The sequence below is a fragment of the Ricinus communis genome, chromosome 5 (genome assembly GCF_019578655.1).
Source record: "Ricinus communis isolate WT05 ecotype wild-type chromosome 5, ASM1957865v1, whole genome shotgun sequence".
In the NCBI taxonomy this organism is placed as follows: Eukaryota; Viridiplantae; Streptophyta; class Magnoliopsida; order Malpighiales; family Euphorbiaceae; genus Ricinus; species Ricinus communis.
Window position 1 is genome coordinate 13,462,347 of NC_063260.1, and position 21,978 is coordinate 13,484,324.

A 21,978-nucleotide genomic window follows, 5' to 3' on the forward strand; every position below is an offset into this window, starting at 1 on the left:
AAATGTTATTGTTGATTTATAGTAATTTATGTTGGTCTAAATAGAAACCACTAAAAATTTAATTTTTTTGTAGTTATTAATTTACCTCATATTATTTCAGTAGGGTCTTACGGTTTATGTATATATTGAGAATCGTTTTACAGCATACTTTTGAAGAAGAAAATAATTTTGATTTACAGTGAGAAAACATAGAATAAAAAATTACATGTGAAGTTTTTGTTAAATTGTATATTACAACCGTCCTAAAACGACATGCAGTTCATCTTATTCCCTATTTCTTTTATGGCAATACAACTTGCGCGCGAAGTTCAATAAACTGGCAAAACAACGGATTGAATTCACAAGTTTTGAAGGCGATTGATTAACATCTAAAACAATATGCGGTCTGTTGATGCTGTAAAGAATATATCAATTCAAATCACGTAAGTCTTTTTTTTTTTTTTTTTTAAAGTTATTTCTTGATGTTTCAAACTTCCAATTACATCGTTTCACAAGCTACGTCTAGTGCTTAAGCATTTTGGTCATATTCTCTATAGATTGCAATGTTCTTATGATTTGAGATTGCAACTTCCAGTAGGAAACCAAAAACAAAATCTGATAAAATTGCTTTTTTTCTTGCAAACAAGAGAGTCGTAATACAGTAGAAATCATGGTATGTTTAACTCACTATAAAAAATAATACAGAATCTAAAATTTCCTATATATACACACACCACAAACCTCAAATCTCAACACTGTAATGAAAATCTAAAAGAAAAGAAAATAGAAAATGGAAAAAAGCAACTGTGGTTTTGTCTCTGAGCATGAATTAGCAGGTGGATGTAACCTGCTGTTGGTCTTGTATATCATTTTGGTGATTGTTGCTTTGGATGAGAGGACTTGCCGGTAATGGCTTTCTTGACCTTGATAATCGAATGCTTCACCTTTGATCCGACACCTGATAATATGTTATGTGATTTCTTGTGTCCAACCTTAATGTCGATGTCTCTTGAAGCTTCCACCATTACTGGAGCATCGGAACCTGAGTCATTCTTTTTGTGTTCATCTTCTTCTTCATGTTCTTCTGTTTCTACTTCTACTTCTTCATCTGATTTTGCCTTTTCTGTCTCCTCAGTTTGTCTTTCTTCTTTGCTCTTCTCTCCATGCAGTTCTGCAGATGCTTGTCTTTCTCTTGTCGATCTCTGCATCATGTCAAATAGTGAAATCTTGGCTGAATCTTTTGACATGGTCTCCTCAATTGCTTTTTCGTCCACTATGCACTCTGCTCCATGTTCTTCTTCATGTCTTTTTGCTTCTGAATCCGCACTTTTAGCATATGCACTTACTTCAGTAACTTCCATGGTTTCTTGCAGCATCTGCGGAACATCTTTCTTGAAGGTTGAAATCATTCTCTCTGGTTCTGCTTCTCTGGATTTCTGGTATTCCGAAATTTCATCGCAAGTTTTCTTTTCCTGATGAATGCCTGGATTAGAGACGGCGGCTTCCACAAGGATGGCAGTGATTTCTTTTTGAGATGTCTCTACACCCAATTCCTGATAAGATAAAATATAAAGACGCCATATTTGAGATTCCAAAAGACTGAAGAATGATGAGAAAACATTTCAGAAAACATCTCATCAGCGAAGATGATCTTGTCTACGTGAATCTCAGAAGAGCTCCATTTAAAAATAAATATGTGCATTTCTTTTTCTGCAAGAAAACTTACAGGTGGGGAGCTAAATGTAATCTTACCTTTTCTGTTGCAGTTACGGATTCTTTTTTGCCATCTCCAGTTATTGTCTCATTAACCCAATTTTCATTGTTCAGTTTTCTTCCTGCCTCCTCAGCATGTTCTCCTATTTCTTCTGGAAAATGCTCTTTGATAGTGTCATTCTCAATAAAAGTCTGGTGAAGGTTCTCAACTGTTCCTTTTTCTGTGCTTATCTGTTCTTCAGTTGTCCCACTTGCATTGGTCTTTTCCATTTTCTTGCTTAACTGTATATTAGATAAAGGCTTAAACTTTATAGTAATGAAGAAACCAGAAAATAAGTAAAGACTAAAGTTCAGTTATATAGTCTTACCACTTCATTTGCAACATCCTTTGCTAACTCTTGATCTCCTAGACTTTCTTCATCCTTTAGCTTCTTTTCTTGGCAACTTTCCTTAGTTGCTGCTTCATCAACGGTTATTGCATGACAATTCTTTGTGTCAGCCTTTTCCTCCTTGATCTGTTATTTTTCTATCTTAGTTAACAGTTTTAAATATTTGACATTTGCGTGAAAGCAAAAGAAAAAAGAGAAGATAAGAAAAGTTTCTTTGATTCTCTAACTCACCTGTTCTTCTGTGACTTCAGTATGCATGAATTCAGTTGCAGCAGTTGTTCTTTTGCTCTGATTTTCTTCAGCCATCAGATCTGTGGTTGCTGCATCTCTTTCCTTATTTTCATGTTCAGGCTGTAATTTTAATGGTTCATTTGGAATCCCATCTTCTGCCTTATGTACTTCCTCCAAACTCTTTTCTTGTGCATCATTGTCAATTGACTCTACTTGGGAGGATTTGAGCTCTCTAGGTTCTCCTATTTTCTTTTCTTCTATGCTTGCAGCTGTAGTTGAGATGCCATGTTCCTGCACTTCGGAAAGCAATCCAGCTGATGATGTCTGACTTCGCTCTTCGGATATCTTTGTTGGTAGAGGATGATAAGAAGTAAAGTCATATTTTGCTACCGCAGTAATCTCTTCAGAACTGGGCTCGGGCAGCAATTCAGAAACTTCTTTAATTTCTTCTTGTGTACCATCTATACCCTCATCTTCTCTCTCATATAATTCAGTCTGTCTCTCCTGCTGTACAGTTTTATCACGTTGAAGCTGTAACAGAGAGATTTCAAGCTCTCTGGGCTCTTCCTTTTGAAGGCATGTCTCTTCCATTGATTCCATTTCTTGCCTTTTCTCTTCTATGCTCTCAGTTATAACTAAAGTTTCATCCTCCTGTTCCTTTGAGACTGTTCCAGAGAATGGTGTCTGGTTCTGCTCTTGTGGTTTCTCCACAGGATTGGTCTGCACAGAACAAGTTTCACCTTCCTTAGGCTCTTTTCTTCCTTCTGAGTTAGATTCTGATATGGATTCAGAATCATCTTTCTTGTCTTCAATTTCAACTGAAGTCGCTCTTGCTTCCTTTTGTTCTTCATTTGGACTGTTAAGCTCTAACTCAGAGGCCTGGTGCTCCCTGGATTCTTCCTTTTGCAAGCAAACCTCTTCTTTTTTTGTTTCATCTTCTAGAAATTCTTCTCCCTTTATGCTCTCTTCTGTTTTCTCAACTGTAGTTGCACTTCCAAGCTCCTGTTCCTTGGAAGGTGATGCACAAGATTCTTTTTGATATTGCTCCTCTGTGGGTGTTTGACCGTTAGTAACTTCAGTTCCTGTAGCTGCTTCAAGGTCATGACATTTGAACTTTGATACTGTTTCAGAAGCTCCTCTGCTTTCTTCTTTAAATTCATTTAGATTTCCCCCTTTCTCCTCATACTCTTCATTTGGACTATCTGGTATGCCTTCCTTTCCTTCAAGCTCCAGTTGGCAAACTTCAAGCTCCCTGGGTTTTTCATTTTGCAAGAATCTTTCTTCCGTTATCTCCAATGCAGAAGAGTTTGTGGGAGAGTCATCCTTTGTTGTTATCACCTTCACTATGTTCTCTTCTGAATTCTCAGTTGTGACTTTAGTTTCATACTCCTCTTCTTTGCAAGTCATTGCTAGAGATGCTGTCTCATCTTCTTTTCTTATCTCTTCTGGGAGAGTCTGATTATTACCAACTTCACTGCTTGCAACTGTGTCATCACCCTGAGACTTATCTACCATTTTCATAGCTTCTTCATATTCATCTCTAATCTCACCTGTACTTAACTCTTCCATGTCATGAAATTTGGATTCATGTTCTACATCAGAAGTCCTTTTGCTTTCCACCATGTTATCTACGTCTGCACTATTCATGGCCACATTCTCCTGTTGTACATTCTCATGATCATCGGTTGGAAGTTGAGATGCCAAGTTTGATGAGTTTTCTCCAAGTGCCATGTTGTCTTGTTGATTTGCCTCAGCTTCAACTGCATGTGAATTGCTATCGTCCAAGGGGAAGTTAGACTTCTCCACTGGCTTGTCATCTATTTGAACTTCCAAGTTAGAGTCTGTTGTTGCCTCCATAACAATTGTTGCCTTTTCCTTGTTGTAACAACCATCTGTTTCCTCTACGATCTGCTCCTTAATCACTTCTTCTGAGTTTCTCTTTGGTGCAATGTTGGAGAAACCCAAAGCCGTTGCAGCACCTGCATCTTCTACTTCTTTTTCTTCCTCTTCTTTTGTATTTAAGTTCTCTTTTCCAATGGTTTTTGTCTCCTGAACCTCCGAATATGCTGATTCTGTTTTTTCAGTGGAATCTGTTGCTTTGAGATATTCGTCAGATGTACAGCTGGATTCTGTAACCTGAATAAGATCATGGTTTCAAGTAATGTTTATGGTAGAAATTAAAGCAGTGGAGAAAGCATAATATATCAAATAGAACTATTGTCAAGCTAACCTCATCAACTCTTTGATCTTCAATGGACACAGGTTCGAGTTCCTTCAAGTTATTTTCTTCCTTGTTAGATTGGTTAACCAGTTCACCACCATCAGCTTTCTCAATTTCTTTGTGCACCTGCTTGAAAATATACGATAAAAACATTGAACCTACAAGAAATTTGGAGGAAGTTTCTTAAGCTTAGTAATGAGTTCTTGTTTCTGACCTCCTCAGTTAAGATGGCAGCCTTGATAGTCTCCTCCCCATGTTGTGTTTCTTCAATGTGATCTTCAGGCTCGAACTTTGGCTCTGTTTTCTCTTCTGTCTCCTGCTGACTTTCTTGAGGTTCTTGGGGGTTTTGTTCAAGATATTCAGAATTACTGTTTTCTGCAACTTTATTTTGGTCCATTTCTTGGATTATTTCGTTGCCTAGATCTCTTGTCATGATTTCAGAAGTACAATCAAGCTTCTTTGCAGGCTCAGAAGATTCAAAATTCTGTTACACACTGATAGTTATCAGAAGGCTAGATGTGGCAATAGAAAAGAAAAAAAAAACTACAAGGTGGTTGTTTGAAACATGCCAAATTTTTAGTAGATTCAAAATATTTGACATAGCATGTGGACACTCAATTTGGTCAAGTAAGAGGAAGTTTCCAATGAAATTGACGAAGTGTTAGAAGTTATATTTGATGGTTGTTTCTTGAATTTTAGCAGTTCTTCAATTTCTATTCAGTTGAATCAAGGATGGCACCGCATTATCTTTTTTTTTTTTTTTTTTTCTTAAAATCTTTCTATGGCATTATGAAATGTCTTTCTGAGGGATCCATAAGCAGTCTCTAACCTTGCAACATTGGGGAGTGAGAAAAAAAAAATTACTTTACCTAATTACTTAATTTATTGTTAGTCATGCAAAAGAGAAAAAGTAATTGTACTGCTCTGACCTCATCTGTTGGATATCCATAGCTTTTGATCTCAGTTGTCTCGACCTCTTGGTTTTGAGCTAGTGCTTCAAGTTCAATAGCTGCTTTTTCTACTGCGTCATCTTCCTTTAAGCTACCTTCAGATTTCTTAGCAAAGTCCTCTTCTTCAAGGACAGCTTCTTTCCTGTCCGCATTAATTGAATCCATACTTTTGAAGACCTCATTTGCTACGTTTGATGCTTCATTATCCTCCGAAGTTTTTGATCTGCAAAACTCTTGCTGTCCAACTAGGTCTCCTGTGTCTTCTGTCCTTGACACTTCAGCATATTCTTGTTTGGAGATATTTTGTTCATTGTCAAGATCTCGATCCAGATCTTCACTCTGGTAAGACCCTGCTTGTTCATTTGTATTCTCTATTACAGTGTCTATAAACTGCGATTTAGAGACTGCTTCTGCAGTTGTGATTTCATACTCATTGTAGACAGGTTCCGTTGCTTGTGAAGAAATCAAGGTAACTTCTGTGTTTTCATTGGCAGTTGTATTGTTTGCTGAATTCTCATCTATCGGCTTACTTTCTCCACTTGTCAGAACCTCAGAAACTGTTGGTGACATTACAGAGTGTTCTATCAGGTTATCATCTGATATTTTTTCTAGAGGCATCTCCCCTGTAATTATTTCAATTTGTTTATCATTTCCTGCAATAAATGTTTTGTTTTGGATTTGATGCTCTATATCTTCTTCATTTTGATCTGCCTCTGCTGGAGTCTCATGGTCCCTTTTCTCAACCAAGTTCAAGTCATTATCTTGTGTGGCATTAGTATCCACACTGCTTAGTGTCATTTCTTTTGTATTCACTGTTATTGCTTCCTTCTCTTGAGTGTCAGGATCAGAACTTTCCAACTGCCTTTTATCTTCTTGTTCAAACCCCTTTGTTTCTTCACTGCTTTCTAGCGGCAGGATTCCTCCTTCAGATGCTTTTGAAGGATAGAGGACAGATTCTGGTTGTTGTTTGGCCTTCAAGGTGTCTTTTGGTACCTCATTACCTCTTGCTGCAATTTCTTCTGCGACTTCTGAATTGAAGCCTTTTATCTGTTAAATACATGAATCTGTAAATATGCAACTAGAAAGGTAGCCAAAAACATCATCATTTGGAGAAAATTCAGAAGCTGACCTCTTCTTTTAATTTTACTGTATCATTTTCATCTTCCTTTTCCTTCTCTAGAGGACCTTCTGCATCTATTGCGGTTACAGAAAATACAAGAGTTTCCTCCATTATGCTGCTTTTCTCTGTGATTTGTTTCCTAATATCTTCATCCTCAGCAGCATGAATAATCTCATGCATCTATTTGAATGAATGCACTTTTAATTGAAGTAGAAGAGGAAAAGAGAAATACATTTAACATGAAAAGAATGAGTCATGCTAACAGAGTTCTCAGTTAATCTATGAGCTATAACATCCAATGTACCTCTTTTTCTCTGACCACTTCTCCAGCATCATCTTCAGTTTCATTAGCAGGTTCTGTAGGCTGATCCTTTTCAATATTTTCCTCTTGTAGGACTAATCTTTCACTGTCTTTATTTATACTAGTTAGCTCAAGCTCTTCATGCATCTGTACAAATGATGAAAATTTGATATGTTGAATAGGAATTATAAGCATGTCAATAGAAAGCATAAAGATAATCAATTTTTCAACCCAACCTCCATTTTAGGTTTCTCTTTCACTTGGTCTCCATAAATTAGAGTTGTTTCTTCTCCAACAGATTGTGGTGAGATTTCTATAGTTGTTTCCTCTTCCATTATTATGTGTTTTGCAGTCTTTTCACTCAGGGAAGCAGCCATATTATCCCTTTCTACCTGTACCGCATAAGAGTTTTCAGCTTCATTAGCAATAACAATGAGAAATGAAAAGTTAAAGCGATTACATTGAGATTAAGCAAACATGTAAGTAATATATTGGACCTTTTCAATATCACCCTTCTTTATTCCCTCTTCTTTATTCTTGCTCATTTCTATACCCTCTAACTTCTCTTCAGAGTCCACTTCATGTGTCTTATCAATTATTTCTACATCCATTTCACTTGTCATCGACCTTTCCTCCATACTTTCGTTCTCCACAATTTTGCTTGGATCACATATTTCTGCAGCTGGTTTGAGATCCTGCATCATGGATATGGTTTTGACATCATTAGCATAACAATTTCTTAAGTGATGGAAAAGATAGGACATAATCATTAGTTTGAGATATCTCCTTGTATTATTACCTTTTCAATTGGGATTTTTTCAACTTTGCTACCATCAATATTTTCTTTCCTGTCTTCTTTCTTTTCTATGGCCACTGTTTCTTCAGTATTTTGGATGGCTATGAGTCCTATGATGTCACCTGAATTTGCAACGTCATTATCCTTGTCATTCAGCATGCTTCTCTTAGTTTCTGTTTTAATCACATCTATTGATGATTTAAGAAGTTCTCCTGGTTCATTCTTTTGTGATTCTGCTTCCAGATCTTCTTCAATATTCTGGACGGTGGCAACCTCTTTTGGGATAATAATATTATCAACATTTTCGATTAATATGCCTGTCTGAGTTTCTGCAGAAATCATGTCTGGTGATGATTTAAGAAGTTCTCCTGTTTCTTTCTTGTTCAATTCCAGTGCAAAATTATCTTCGCCATGTGATATTTCCTTCTTACTGTTCTCATTAGCCTCGGCTAACTTAGTTTCACTGGCATCGTCTTCACTGGATTTGAACAAAGATTCATCATCTTCCTTTTTCTCATCTGGAAAAATATCTGCTGGATCTATTTTCTTATCCTGTGAGATTTCCTCTTCTTTAATCAGTACAACTGGATAACTTGCATTGGGGCTTTCATTATTCTGATTCATCTCAAGTGCAATGCTTTCACCTGTTTTACTCGTCATAGACACAAAAATCTGCAAAAGAAACTAATTTTCTAGTAAAAAAATGAGATATAAACTAAAAATTTTCAGAGGCTATTTTTGTTTAAGGTGTCACACTAACCTCTTTGTTGGAAACTTCAACATTAGTTTCTTCATTCTGGAAGTTTTTCACTATTTCTTGTTCAACGGATTCTTTAGAAAGGCTGTTGAAATTTTGTTCATCTGTGATTTGTTCCTCGGCATCGTCTTTTTCTTTGAGCATCCCTGCTTCCTTTGAATTGTACTGAGGACTCTCATCTATCTCTTCTGCAGGGTTACCATCCACTTCACTCGAAGTACCTGCCTCAATTTCTGCAGATAGCACAGTTATTGACTGTTCAAGATTTTCTCCTAGTTCAACCTTCCCTAATATTTCTTCTAAATCCTCTTTTGCCTTCAATGTCTCATTCCCACTTTGCACTCTAAGTTCTTCCGACTCAATATTATTCTCATTCTCTTCATCTGGTTTGGGAGAAGAGCCACTCTCATCTTTTTCATTCACGGTTGAAGCTTCTGGGGAAGTTAGTTCATCACTTTGCTTGCTTTCCTCTTCTCTTGTGGTTGAAGCTTGAAGAGGTGAATCAAGGCTTTTGTTATTCTCAGTCACTTCATGGGTTGTGTGATCAACTGTTTTGGATGTTTCCTCTACTGAATCTTCTAGAACAATTTTACACTCATCTTGTGGACTTTCCACTTCTTTTGCTAGTGAGGATGATATGGTTTCGCTGGGGATTTTATCACTCTGATTTATTTCATGTGAAATTTTCTCATTTGTTTTTGCTTCGTCGGACTCCTCCAAACTCTGCATGAGAAATTAAGGTTTAGTCAAATAAGCAAGATTGAGAACTAAAATTGATGGAATAATATAAACTTAAGCATTCCGTTTAACCTCTGTGTTTGACTCCTCAGCAGAGTTGTCATCATTTTGGAAATTCCTGATAGGATCTTCTGCAACAAGAACCTGTGAGATGCTCTTAACATTGCTTTCATCTATGATATGTTCATCTTTTTCCATTTCTTCCTCCATTTCTTTGTATTGATGTTTCTCAACTTCCTCTTCTACAGTGTTATCATCTGGTTGACTTGTAGCGCCTGTCTTTTTTTCTGCAGATATCACCTTCAATAGTTCAATGTTTTCGTTGGATCCAAATTCATTCTTCTGCAATGTGTGTTCTAAGTCTTCTTCACCCTTCAATACCACCTCATGGTGCTCAATCTCTGCTAGCTCGGTGTTACTCTCTTCATCTTCATCCTTTTTGATAGATGATCCATCCTCATAAATTTCGTCTTCCAATGGAGCCTCTAGTATGGTGAACTTTTCACTTTGCAGACTTTCATGTTCTTTAACTAAGTCGTTGGTTTCTTCACTCTGTATTACCTCAGTTACAATGCTATTATCTGGTTCGGCTGTTTCAGACTTCTCAAACGTCTGGCATAAGATATTAACTTCTTAGTTGACAATAAAAAAGAAAATAAAATTCTTCTAGAGAAACTATGATTTTGGTTTACAACCATGAATAACAAGATTGTAAACTGAAATTTTAGATTTTCATTCTGACCTGTGTGTTTGACTTCTCAGCATATATGTCATCATTCTGAGAATTCTGAACAGGATCTTCTGCAACAAATTCATGTGAGAGGCTTTTAATATTGATCTCATTTGTGAGGTCTTCAACCTTTTCCATTTGTATCTCAGTTTCATTGCATAGAGGTCTCTCACCTCCATCTTCTACAGCATTATCATCTGTTTGACTCGAAGCACTTGCTTCTGTTTCTGCAGATATGACATTCAATGGCTGTCCAACTTTGGGTTCATTCTTCTGCAATATTTGTTCGACGTCTTCTTTACCCTCCAATATCATTTCACTGCTCTCCTCAACCTCTGCCACCTGAGTTTCATTCTCTTTGTTTTCGTCCTTTTTGAGGGAATTTTTATCCTCGTCGATTTTTTCTACTGAGGAAGCCTCAGTTATTGATAGGTTTTGAATTTGCAGAACTTCTAGTTCTTTGGCTAAGTTGGGGCTTTCAACAGTCTGTTTTGCCTCAGTTACAATGCAATCAACTGTCTCAGACCTCTCACAAACCTGCATGAGAAATTAACTTTTCAGTTGACAAACAAAAATATGCATTAGGCAGCTGAGGTTATAGTCAACAAACAATATTGTTAGATGAAACTAATGTACTAAGATTGTTTAGTTTTAATTATAACCTCTGTGTTTTGCTTCTCAGCATTGTTGTCATCATTCAAGAAATTCTCATTACAATCTTGTGCAACTGATTTCTGTGAGAGGCTTTTAATATGGCTCTCATCTGTGACTTCTTCATCTTTTGCTATTTCAACCTCCCTTTTATTGCATTGAGGGCTCTCAACTCCCTCATCTACAGCATTATCATCTGTTTGATTCAAAACACCTACCTCTATTTCTGTAGATATCACATCGTGCTCGTCAACCTTTGCTGGTCCAGAATCATCCTCTCTGTCGTCATCCATTTTGATTGAAGATCTCACTTCTTCAGTTTTCTCTGCTGGTGAAGCTTCTAGTATAGCTAGGTTTTCATGTTGCTGAATTCCTTGTTCTTTAACTACATTGGGGCTTTCATGACTCTCTTCTGCTTCAGTTACAATGGCATGGACTGCTTCAGCTATCTCAGACTTCTCAGAAATCTGCACAATAGATTAAATTTTCAGTTTACATAAAAAAAATTGCAGGATCAGTTAACAATAAGATTTTGAACTGAAATAGGTAGAAGTAGATGTTTAGATTTTTATTCTAACCTCTGTGTTTGACTGCTCAGCACCGGTGTCATCATTATTGAAATTCTTAATGGGATCCTGTGAGCGGCTTTTAGTATTGCTCTCATTTACGACTGCATCTTTTTCAATTTCTGCCTCTTTTACATTGCATTGAGGGCTCCCATTGACCTCTTCTACAATGTTATCATCTGTTCGACTTGAAGAACCGGCCTCTGTATCTGCAGATACCATATTCAATAGCAGTTCAATATTTTCTTTGGTATTATTCTTCTGCACTGTCTGTTCTAAATCTTCTTCGCCCTTCAAGATCACCTCATTGTGCTCCTCAATATTTGCTAATTCTTTATCTTTTTGTATGGAAGATCCATCCTCATAAATTTTCTCTGTGGATGAAGTCTCAACTACAGTTAGGTTTTCATTTTGCCGACTTTCCTGATGTTTAACTAAGTTGAAGCTTTCAGCACTCTGTTTCTCCTCAGTTGTAGTGCAGTCTACTGTTTCAGCTGTGTCAGACTTCTCAAAAATCTGCACAAGAGATTTAATTTTAATTTACGAACAAATAAAAAGTTAGCAAAGATCAATAAGGTGTTTATCTTCATGCTGACCTTTCTATTGCTGGACTTCTTAGTGTTATTTTCATCATTTTGGGAGATCTTAACTGGTTCTTCTACAACAGATTCTTGTGTGATGCCTGAAGTATTGTTGCCTTCAATTATCTGCCCATCAGTATCTTCTCCTTTATATACTTCCGGCTCCATTTCAAACTTCTGCCTTACTACTTGTATATCTTCTTTGCCCTTCAATGTCTCATTCTCACCTTGCACTTCAAGTTCTTCTGATTCAGCATTATTATCATCCTCTTCATCTGGTTTGGGAGAAGAGGCACTTTCATCTTTTTCATCCAGAATTGAAGCTTCTGGTGAAGTTAGTTTATCACTTTGCATACTTTCTTGTTCTCCTACAGATGAAGATTCCTCATCTTGTTTATTGTCCACTTCTTTTGCTAGGGAAGATGACATAGTGTCGCAGGGGATTTCACCATTCTGATTTGTTTCATCCAAAATGATCTCATTTGTTCTTGCTGCCTCGCACTTCTCTGAACTCTGCATGAGCAACTAAGATTCTAGTCAATAAGCAAGATTGTGAACTGAAATTAATGGAATAATATAGTTTAGAGTTTCATTAACCTCTGGCTTTGAGTTCTCAGCAGAGTTGTCATCAATTTGAAAATTGTCGACAGGATCTGCTGCAACAGAAACCTGTGAGATGCTTTTATCATTGCTATTGTTTATGATGTTTTCATCTTTTTCCATTTCTACTTCTGTTTCTTTGCATTGAGGTTTCTCAACTTCTTCCTTTACAGTATCATCTGGTTGACTTGTAGCACCTGCCTCTGTTTCTGCAGATATCACCTCTAATGATTCAATATTTTCTTTGGATTCATATTCGTTCTTCTGCAATGTCTTTTCTAAATCCTTTTCTCCCTCAAATACCACCTCAGTCATCTCAATCTCTTTTAGCTCAGTGCTATTCTCTCTGCCTTCATCCTTTTTGATGGAAGATCCATCCTCATCAATTTCTTCTGCCAATGAAGCCTCATCTATTGTCGCCCTTTGACTTTGAAGACTTTCATGCTCTTCAAATAAGTTGTTGCTTTCATCACTTTGTATTACCTCAGTTACAATGCTAGCAACTATTTCAGCTGTTTCTGACTTCTCAAAGATCTGTATTAGATATTAACCTTTTAGTTGACAATAGAAATGGGAAAGAGTAATATCCATACCAAGATTCTGGTTAAGAAACAAGAATTACGAGATTGTGAACTAAAATTGATAGAATAATAGTGTAAGAGTTCCATTCTAACCTTTGTGTTCGACTTCTCAGTATTAATGTCATCATTCTGAAAATTCTGAACAGGGACTTCTGCAGCAGATTCATGTGAGAGGCTTTCAGTATTAATTTCATTTATGACGTCTTCAACCTTGCGTTGAGGTTGCTCACCTCTATCTTCTACAGTGGTATCATCTATTTGACTCGAAGCACTTGCTTTTGTTTCTACAGATTCTACATTCAATGGCAGTCCAATATTTTCTTTGGATTCATTCTTCTGCAATATCTGTTCAATACCTTCTTTATCCATCAATATCACCTCATTCTGCTTTTGTACCTCTGGTACCTGGGCTTCATTCCCTCTGTCTTCATCCTTTATCATGGAAATTCCGTCCTCATTAAATTTCTCTTCCAAGGAAGCCTCGATTATGGATAGGTTTTGAATTTGCAGAATTTCTTGTTCTTTGGCTAGGTCAGGGCTTTCGTCAGTTTCCGCTGCTTTAGTTACAATGCTATCAACTTTCTCAGCTGTCTCAGACTTTTCACAGACCTGCATGAGAAACTGAGTTTTTTTAGTTGAAAAAGAAAATCATGCATAAGCAGCTGAGATTCCAGTCAACAACAAACAAAATCGTTAACTGAAACTAATAGAATAAGGTTGTTCAGTCTTTCATTATAACCTCTGCATTTGGCTTCTCAGCGCTGTTGTCATCATTCAGGAAATTCTTAACAGGATCTTGTGCAACTGCTTCTTTCGAGAGGCTTTTACTATTGCTCTCATTCGCGACTTCATCTTTTGCAATTTCTGCCCCCCTATCGTTGCATTTAAGGCTCCCAACTCCCTCATCTACAGTGTTATCATTTGTTTGACTTGAAAGACCTACCTCAGTTTCTACTGATATCACTTTGTGCTCATCAACCTTCACTAGCTCAGAATCATCCTGTATGTCTTCATTCTTTTTGATTGGAGATGCATCTTCATCTGTTTTCCCTATGGATGAAGGTTCAACTATAGCTAGATTTTGATTTTGCTGATTTCCTTGTTCTCTAACTATGTTGGGGCTTTCATGACTTTCTTTTGCTTCAATTACAATGCCATCAACTGTTTCAGTCACCTCAGACTTCTCAAAAATCTGCATGATAGATTAACTTTTCAGTTTACATAAAAAAATCTGCATGAGCTATTGAAATTCCAGTCAACAACAAGATTGTGAACTGAAAGTTAGTTGATTTAGTTTTTTATTCTAACCTCAATGTTTGACTGCTCAGTATTGATGCCATTATCATGGAAATCCTTAGCAGGATTCTGTGAGCAGCTTTTAGCATTGTTCTCATTTACAACTTCTTCATCCTTTTCAATTTCTGCCTCTCTTTCATTCAATTGTGGGCTCTCTACTACCTCTTCTACATCTGTTCGACTTGAAGAACCAGCCTCTATTTCTGCTGATACCACATCCATTGGGTGTTCTATATTTTCATGTGAGATGTCTGAAACATTGTTGCCTCCAATTATTTGCCCTTCAATATCCTCTCCTTTGTATATGTCTGCCTCCATGTCAGACTGTTGAGGGCTCTTGACTGTCTCTTCATTAAATACTTCTGATGAAAGGTGCATAACATTGTTTCTCTTGTTCTGTTCATCAGTGACCTTAGGTCCACAATGCACTTGTGTTAATAGATGTGGGTTGTTTATTATGAAAAGGAATCTAAAAAAATTTAAACAAATTGAGATCCAGTTCTGCCAACACTTGCATGTAAAAAATTGTACCTCTTCACTTATGATACTTTTGGCATTCTCATTGAAGTCTAATTCATCTTTCGATGTTGGTCCTTTATCAAGAGTTGCTACTTGAAAGTTTTGTTCAACTGTCTCGGAAAAAAAGGCAGTACTGCAGAATTTATCTGAGGTTACTTCTTCAGTATGACAATTTCCACAGTTATCACCTGCAGCAGAAGTCCAAGGGCCGTCATTCTCTTTCTTTCTTTCACACACAGAGAAATTCCTATAGCCATAGCACTTACACAAGTACATTTTTTTGTGTCATAAGGAGCAGCACTAGTATTTTCTCAACTAAAGTGCATATTAAGTATTAAAACCTTCTGTAAAGAAGATGCAAAAAAAAAAAAAAAAGATTGTATTCTATAATCTTGTGTAAACTATTGAGTGCAATTCTGACGAATTTCTTTAGATTTTAGGTATACTAGCAAAACAAAAAGGAATTTGCATTTTTGGCTCATATTTAGTGTTTGATATTTCTCTCATTTGGTGGCTAGGGAAAGAAGGCCATGTCAGATTGTTCTTGTGAAGGATGGTTTAGTGTCTCTGAAGGACATATCCTGAAAGATTTTTCTTTAATTTGTAAATTCCTTAGTTGTTGGTTTCTTTGCAAAGAGATTGGTGTTTGATTTGTGAGGTACATCACCCAATATATTTCCTGTAATCCTTTGTACTAAAAATATTATCATATGACCTATAGTTCATAAGTATCAGTTTGTTCCAGCAAGTTTGAAGTTGAATTTACTCACTTTTTATCAGTTTATGTATCTCCGTCTCACAGGTTTCTTCCTTCTTCTGTACGTCTTCCTTTACAATCATCTCAGCTTCTATAGTCTTTAATTTTTCTTCCGGATTAGTTTTTTGAACCTTTTCCAATTCTGCAATATACGCTTCGCTTGTTTCTGGGCTTGGTTCTATAGTTACTGCCCCTTCTGCAAATGGCTGGTCTAAATTGGTGTTATTTATGCTTTCACATGCTTTAGAGTCACTTTCATCATGCTTTTCCTCATACGGAGCTGCTTCATTTTCTTTGTGAACATGGTCTTGAGGTTCAAAATCTGAGATTTCCTTCAGTTCTTGTTCCAATGGACGAGTCTCATTTAATTCATCAGCATTCTTTTTTGATATCTCAACTTCTGCTATTTCAATATTCACATTCAGTTCTCTTGGTGGAAAATTCTGCATAACAAGGAAAGCAAATTCATGAAACTTTGGCCATATGTTTGTCATTATTGATCCTTTATAGTCACTTTCATAATGTGACAAGGATGCCGTGTGGTTAGATAAAACTTCATAATTGAAAAGAGTACTCATTTTGTTTGACCTCTAAATTTTGAAGTGTATCCTCTCTGACAGCATCAATATCTACTGACTTCTCTTCTATCTCCTTTTTTGTGAAGCTTTCTTCCTGATTTTCAACCGCTGTGTCATCTTTATCGCAAGATTCAGACGATACATTTGAACCTACTTTATCTGCCAGTGGTGCTGGAATAATTTCACTGGGGCTTTCTTCATGTGCAATGTTGTCACCTGTTCCTTCTGCCTCACACTCCTCAGGAATCTGCACAAAGCACTAACTTTCTTGTAAACAAACAATACCCTGAACTGAAATAGAGAGGATAAGGTACTTTAGGGTTTCATGCCCACCTCTTTGTCTGACTTCTCAGCACTTTTGTTATTATTCTGGAAGTCCATAGCAGGATCTTGTGCGACAGTTACCTGCGAGAGGCTTCTAAAATTGCTCTCATTTGTGATTTCTTCGTTTTCTATCTCTTCTGCTCTGTCTTGTACAGTGTCATCATCCAATTGTCTTGAAGCATCTGCCTCAGTTGTTACAGATATTGGTGGTTGTTCAATATTTTCTTCAGGTACATTCCTCCGCAATATGTGTTCTGAATCTCCTTCACCCTTCAACATCACCTCATTGTGCTCCTCGGCCTTGGCTAGCCTATCATAATTCTCTGTGTTTTGATCCTTTCCCATTGAACATTCATCATCCTTGTCAATTTCTTCTGCCAATGAAGCCTGCTCTACAATTGGGTTTATACATTGCAGACTTTCCTGGTCTTTAACCAATGAACATTCAGGAGTCGAGTCAGGATTTTCATCACTCTGTTTTGATTCATCTGAAATGCTATCAACTTTTTCAGCTGTCTCAGACTCTTCAAAAATCTGCATAAGAAGTTAAACGGAACGGTTGACAAACAAGTAAGTTAAGGTTTTATGAAGAGCAACAATGGATCTGGTCTGCGGACCTCTCTGCTGCTGGACTTGTCTATTTCGTTTTTGTCATCTTGAATATTCTTAACTGTGCCTTCTTTAACAGATTCTTCTGAGACAGCTTCAGTATCCTCACCCTTGGATGCATCCACCTGCTTTTCAGTCTGTTGAGGACTCTCATCTCTCTCTTGGATAATTATTTCTGATGAAAGGTGTGCAACATTGTCACTTATGTTTGATTCATCATCGGCCTCGCCAATACCGGTCACCTTAGATCCATAAAGCACTCGTATTAATAGATGTAGCTTGTGTGATCATAGAAAAATGATTTAAAAGAACTAAACAGATAAGGTTCTACATTTTTCAGTATGTGTAAAATGATACCTCTTCATCTATGATACTTTTGGCCTTCCCATCATCTTCTATTTCATCTTTCAGTGGTGTTGCTGCTTGAATGTTTTCATTTGCTTCCTCAGCATGACATTTTTCAGCATTGTCACCTGCAGTAGATGTACCAGGGCCATCATTTTCTGTCATTCTCTCTCTCGTATAGAGATTGGCAAACAACTATAGAATATTTCAAGGTCATGGTTTTTGAGACATAAGAGGCAGCAATTGTGTTGTCTCAACACACTGAAATGCTAACAAGGAATTAAATCTTTCTAGAAAGAAAGGACCGAGAAAACATTTACCAGGCAATTGTGTTGTCTCAGCACATTGAAGTGCTAACAAGGAATTAAATCTTTCTAGAGAGGAAGAACCAAGAAAACATTTTACCAGGATCTTGCGCAAATTATTTCAATTTTATTTGATTGCTTTAAGCTAACCACCGGACTCAAAAGGAATTGCACACTTGACTGCTTATGGTCATTGTGTTTGATATCTTTTCTGGTCTCCTGAGCTGAAAGAAAGCAGTGTGTGTGCTTGTGAAGGATGTCTCCAGCCCCTCCGCAGGACATATTCTGAGTGCACGCACTTATTTATTTATTTGTTTTCTTAGCCATTGATTGTCTAGACCCCTTTCCAATAGATTTTCACCTTGTGTAATGGCAAAGAAGCATGCAATACAGTTCATATAGCTTAAGTAGTGGAAGTTTATTTTGTGATGAATTTTTCTTAAAGAAAAATTATGCAAGCATCCTCTGGCCAGCGACGAGTTAAAATTACTTACTTGTTGACAATTTTTGTATCTCTGATTCACAGGCTTCCTCCCATATATCTTCCTTCATGCTCTTTTTAGCTTCTGTAGTCTCTAAATTTTCTTCAGAGTCTAATTTGTGAACCTTGCTCAATGTTTCAATCTCTGTTTCACTTGTTTCTGAGCTTGGCTCTGTACTTACTGTCCCTTTTTCTGATGGAAGCTCTAAACTAGGTTTCATTGTGCTTTCACATGCTTGGGAGTCATTGTCATCATGTTCTTCCTCATCCTTAGCTGCTTCATTTGTTTCATAAATTTGGTCTTGAGGCCCAAAATCAGAGACTTTGTCCAATCTTTCACCTTCTACCAATAATGTTTCTTTTTCCAATAAATGAATCGCATTTAAGACATCCTCATTCTTGTTCGGGTTCTCAACTTCAGCAATTTCAGTCTTAGCATGCAGTTCTGTTGGTGGAAGATCCTGCAACAAGAAAAATGTTGGTGAAAAGAATTATAATACAGGTGATATTGCTGATGCTGTGGTATTAACTTTGATGCAAGAAGGAGGCAATGCAAGATAACTAAAGCTTTGGAATTGAAAATGGTTGAAGGCACATTGTTTTTTACCTCTACTTTTGGAATTCCGTCAATTCTGACAGCTTCATTGTCTACTGATTCATCTTCTTTCTCCTTTCTGTCAAAGCTTTCTTCCTGATTTTCAATTGATGCGTCCTCTTTGGCACGTATTATTGTTTCAGACCATTCTTTTGAAGCAGTTCTATCTATCTTCTCAGTAACCATTTCCAAAGATGTTTGTATCTTTTCATTTTCCGTTTCATTCTTGCTCTGATCTGGAGCAGTCATAGCATCAATGACGTCTTCACCAGCTATGGAAGTATGCCCTCTCTCGTCTCCGCTCTCCTCTGCTAATGCCTTTGAGACAGTCTGCTCTTCATCAATGTTTTGCTTAACTTCCTCATGTTTCGTCAACAAAATGTCAAGCTTTTGTTCAGGGCTCATCTCATCCTTGACTTCTTCAGCTCCTCTGCTCTTAGCTTCAAGTGTTCTCTCAATTATTTGAATATCACATTCTTCTTCTTGACTTCTCCTGACTGCATCTTCTGGACAAATTTCTGAGGCTGCTTTGGATATCTCAGTTTTTCCCAATTCCTGCAAATACATTTCTTCACATTGTGGGGCAGAAGGAATTTCCACATGGCTTTTCTCTTCAGTTTCTTCTAGGAGTGAGGTCATATCATTCTCATCTGACATCTTTATGTCCTGGCTTTCCACTTTGCTTGCTATATTGAAGTTCTCTTCTAGCTTGTCTTCTGCTTCAACCCCAGGTTCTGGAGTGCTTGACTTGTCTCTTGTCAACGTAACAGATGGAATGTCAAGCTTCTCTTCCACGTTCTCTATGATTGTCAAGCTTGCTTCTTTATCATTCTGATTGTCTGGACTTGCTGCCACTATTGAGGAGGTTTGTTCAATTTCATAATGCCTGATGCCTTCATTCTCACTTTCTATCTTTTCAATTGGTTGAGCCAAACGGGGACACTTCTCCTCATTGTTTAGGCAAGGATTTCTTTGTGTTTCAACAATGGTGTCCAAGTCTTCAGAGGTGTGAAGAGCTGAGCTGGCCTCGAGGATGCTAGCTTCTTTGTTAGTTTTGAGTTTTGTAGCATCTGAAATCTCATGGCTTCTTTCTTCCTTTTCTGCAGCCTCTTCTGTCTCACATGAAACTTCATTTTCTTTACTTCCCGTCTCTTCTGCAACCGTGAAAATTTTATCTTTCAGCATTCCCTTTTCTGATTGGAAAGGTATCTCATCCGCCTGATGAGTTTCTTGTGTTTCTCTGGTTTCTTCCTCAGGAGCCCCGGCGACTGAGGGTGATTTTAAAAAACTCGCACCCACTGTCGCTCCAGCATTGGCTTCAAAGCTACTACTTATAGCCTTAACATCTGCATTAGTTGACACTTCCATGACGAGGTAATCAGCAGTTTCAGGAGGGTGGTTAAACTCTCCTGGATTCAAGTGTCTATGAACTTCTCTTTCCTGCGTAAACAAAAAACAAATGCGTTTTAACATTTATATATAGACAGTATCACCTTTCGTTTAATAAAAACTCTCTGGCTGAATAAAGAGTTCTGTATAGAAAATGTAAATAAGAAAAAACACGGGATGTATCGCAAGCAAATGGAGTTAAGATTATTATTATTAGTTGAAGTCTTTGCAAATACCAATCATCTAAGAACATGCTTGAACTTTGAAATTGCGTTACTGAAGTAAATTTGTTGACTTATATGAACATCTGACTAGGACTTTTGTGGAAGAAACATTAAATATTGGGAAGATCCGTCCTACATCTGGGCATATCAGCACTGCCAAGAGAGTGAAAAATAATCCAAGTGCCAGCTTTTATCTATTATTTTAATTTTAAAATATTATTTATACATCTCTTATTGGCTAGTTAAGGGTAGGGCCCATACAATAGAATGTCCCTAAAATATAAGCTAAAACTTGTGTTTATATTTGCATGCATGCCAGGCATATGGGTAAAATAGCTATCTCAGAGTCATGGGTGAGGCCATAAGAAAACTCCGGTAGATTTGATCATCCAGTCATTAATCTGAACATAAGCTGAAGTTGCCAAGTGAGGATTTCAATGGAATACTATTCGGCATTTTAGAAAATTAACAACAGTCAGATCTTTGCTATTTATCAAAATGGTAAACAATATATATATGTACAGAATGGTTATAGTCTTCCAACTAGGACGTCATGGGACACTCTTATGTAGTTGCAACAGAAAATATATTTTAGTACTATCTTATTGACAAAAAATTTCTGAAATATATTTTGGTATCAGCTGGAGGCTGATCCCAGGATCACACAAGTTTAAACATGCTCTGCAGACATCCATGGTTTCTAGCGATTGGAAAAACAAAAGAAACTGTCTGATCCAGAATAGTTAACTACTGGAATATTAAAAAAAAAAAAAAACTACTGTTGGTTTGTCGTTTAGCTTTTGAATAAAGAGAGAGAGAGATATATGTAGAGAAAGTGTTCCGGTAGCCGAACGAAGGCTGAATATTCTTCTTCCTGCTTCTTAGATTCATAAAGAAAAGGGGAATATGTAGGCAAAACATCTTTGCTTATACTTTAGATTAGACGTAATTTATTGCTTGGCTACTGGTCTTTTAGCTGTGTCACTGATCTTGCAAGATTGTTACCTTTTCCTGAATGTTTTTGATGATTCTAATCACATATTCACTAAATACAGCAAGAAACAAGGCGGTAAAAAAAACGTGCAGTAGAGAAAGCAGGTGATCTTACATACCAATAAAGATGCAGGCTCCGGAATATCAGCTTCAGTTGCCATTTCATGCAAGACGAGTCGAACTATAGGCAAGTCTTGATCTAAACTCTCGTAAAATATAAGCTTTTATTGGCTGCAAATTTAGAGACTTTCAGAACTTTGAAATGTGTGGATCATTAGGTACCTGTAATAATCTGCTGATGTTTTATATGCTAAAGTTGGCTAAGTAAGTGACAAATCGCCACTTGATATATTTATGCTAATGTTATTGGTGAGTTGGCAAGATATGCATGGTCCTACAGATTGGCCATTCACATGCCTTAGTCACTAGCGCAGTTCCTAGTGAAATCGCACAGTTACCTTGGATCAAATCGTTAGTTCTTTTAGACTAAAAATAATTGAGTGGTTTCCACCAACAGAAAGAAATTGGCATGCCCTTTTTAACAGTTTGCTTTTTGTCAGGAGGCTATATATGTTGTCATGTGGGGATCCAGCTCCTTTCTTGAATATAATTGGTTGGAGATTATTCCTTTTCTGGTAGAGTTTTGATGATTCAAGGCA

The 21,978-nt window shown here is 37.1% G+C and overlaps 1 protein-coding gene and 1 long non-coding RNA gene across 9 annotated transcripts; one reads left to right on the top strand and one right to left on the bottom strand.

Annotated features, from left to right (window-relative positions):
- The first annotated feature begins 107 nt into the window (after window positions 1-107).
- LOC125370085 lies at window positions 108-21,943 on the top strand. Of its 2 annotated transcripts, none has more exons than XR_007215789.1 (2): window positions 108-422; window positions 21,382-21,943. It is a non-coding gene; the product is annotated as an uncharacterized LOC125370085 (long non-coding RNA). The 2 variants fall into 2 exon arrangements; XR_007215788.1 differs by lacking the exon at window positions 21,382-21,943 and adding an exon at window positions 15,238-15,480.
- Window positions 596-21,575, bottom strand: LOC8281787 (extracellular matrix-binding protein EbhA). Of its 7 annotated transcripts, none has more exons than XM_048373877.1 (32): window positions 21,435-21,544; window positions 18,726-20,153; window positions 18,132-18,579; window positions 17,345-17,460; window positions 16,996-17,229; window positions 16,388-16,912; window positions 16,065-16,301; window positions 15,490-15,919; window positions 14,732-14,907; window positions 14,213-14,611; window positions 13,644-14,096; window positions 13,135-13,513; window positions 12,998-13,056; window positions 12,321-12,857; window positions 11,739-12,248; window positions 11,155-11,658; window positions 10,588-11,043; window positions 9,938-10,462; window positions 9,268-9,807; window positions 8,461-9,180; window positions 7,704-8,372; window positions 7,402-7,599; window positions 7,141-7,296; window positions 6,908-7,051; window positions 6,613-6,783; window positions 5,463-6,530; window positions 4,748-5,017; window positions 4,543-4,659; window positions 2,313-4,448; window positions 2,061-2,207; window positions 1,732-1,974; window positions 596-1,532 (listed from the first exon to the last, which is right to left on the bottom strand). In XM_048373877.1, the coding sequence occupies exons 1-32, from the start codon at window positions 21,483-21,485 to the stop codon at window positions 846-848; spliced, it is 14,733 nt and encodes a 4,910-aa protein (XP_048229834.1). In that variant the 5' UTR covers window positions 21,486-21,544; the 3' UTR covers window positions 596-845. The 7 variants fall into 7 exon arrangements, with proteins under 7 accessions (XP_048229834.1, XP_048229835.1, XP_048229832.1 ...); XM_048373878.1 differs by having other exon boundaries at window positions 9,938-9,996; window positions 10,099-10,462; window positions 12,998-13,513; XM_048373875.1 differs by having other exon boundaries at window positions 12,998-13,513; window positions 21,439-21,575.
- Window positions 21,944-21,978: the final 35 nt, after the last annotated feature.

Coding starts and splice junctions, on each gene's coding strand:
- LOC8281787 (XM_048373874.1), bottom strand. CDS start 21,485: ATGAAATGGCAACTGAAGCTGATATTCCGGAGCCTGCATCTTTATTGG. Junction 14,612..14,731: donor AAAGTATCATAAGTGAAGAG/GTACAATTTTTT, acceptor TGTGGACCTAAG/GTCACTGATGAACAGAACAA. Junction 7,600..7,703: donor AAAAAATCCCAATTGAAAAG/GTAATAATACAA, acceptor TCCATGATGCAG/GATCTCAAACCAGCTGCAGA.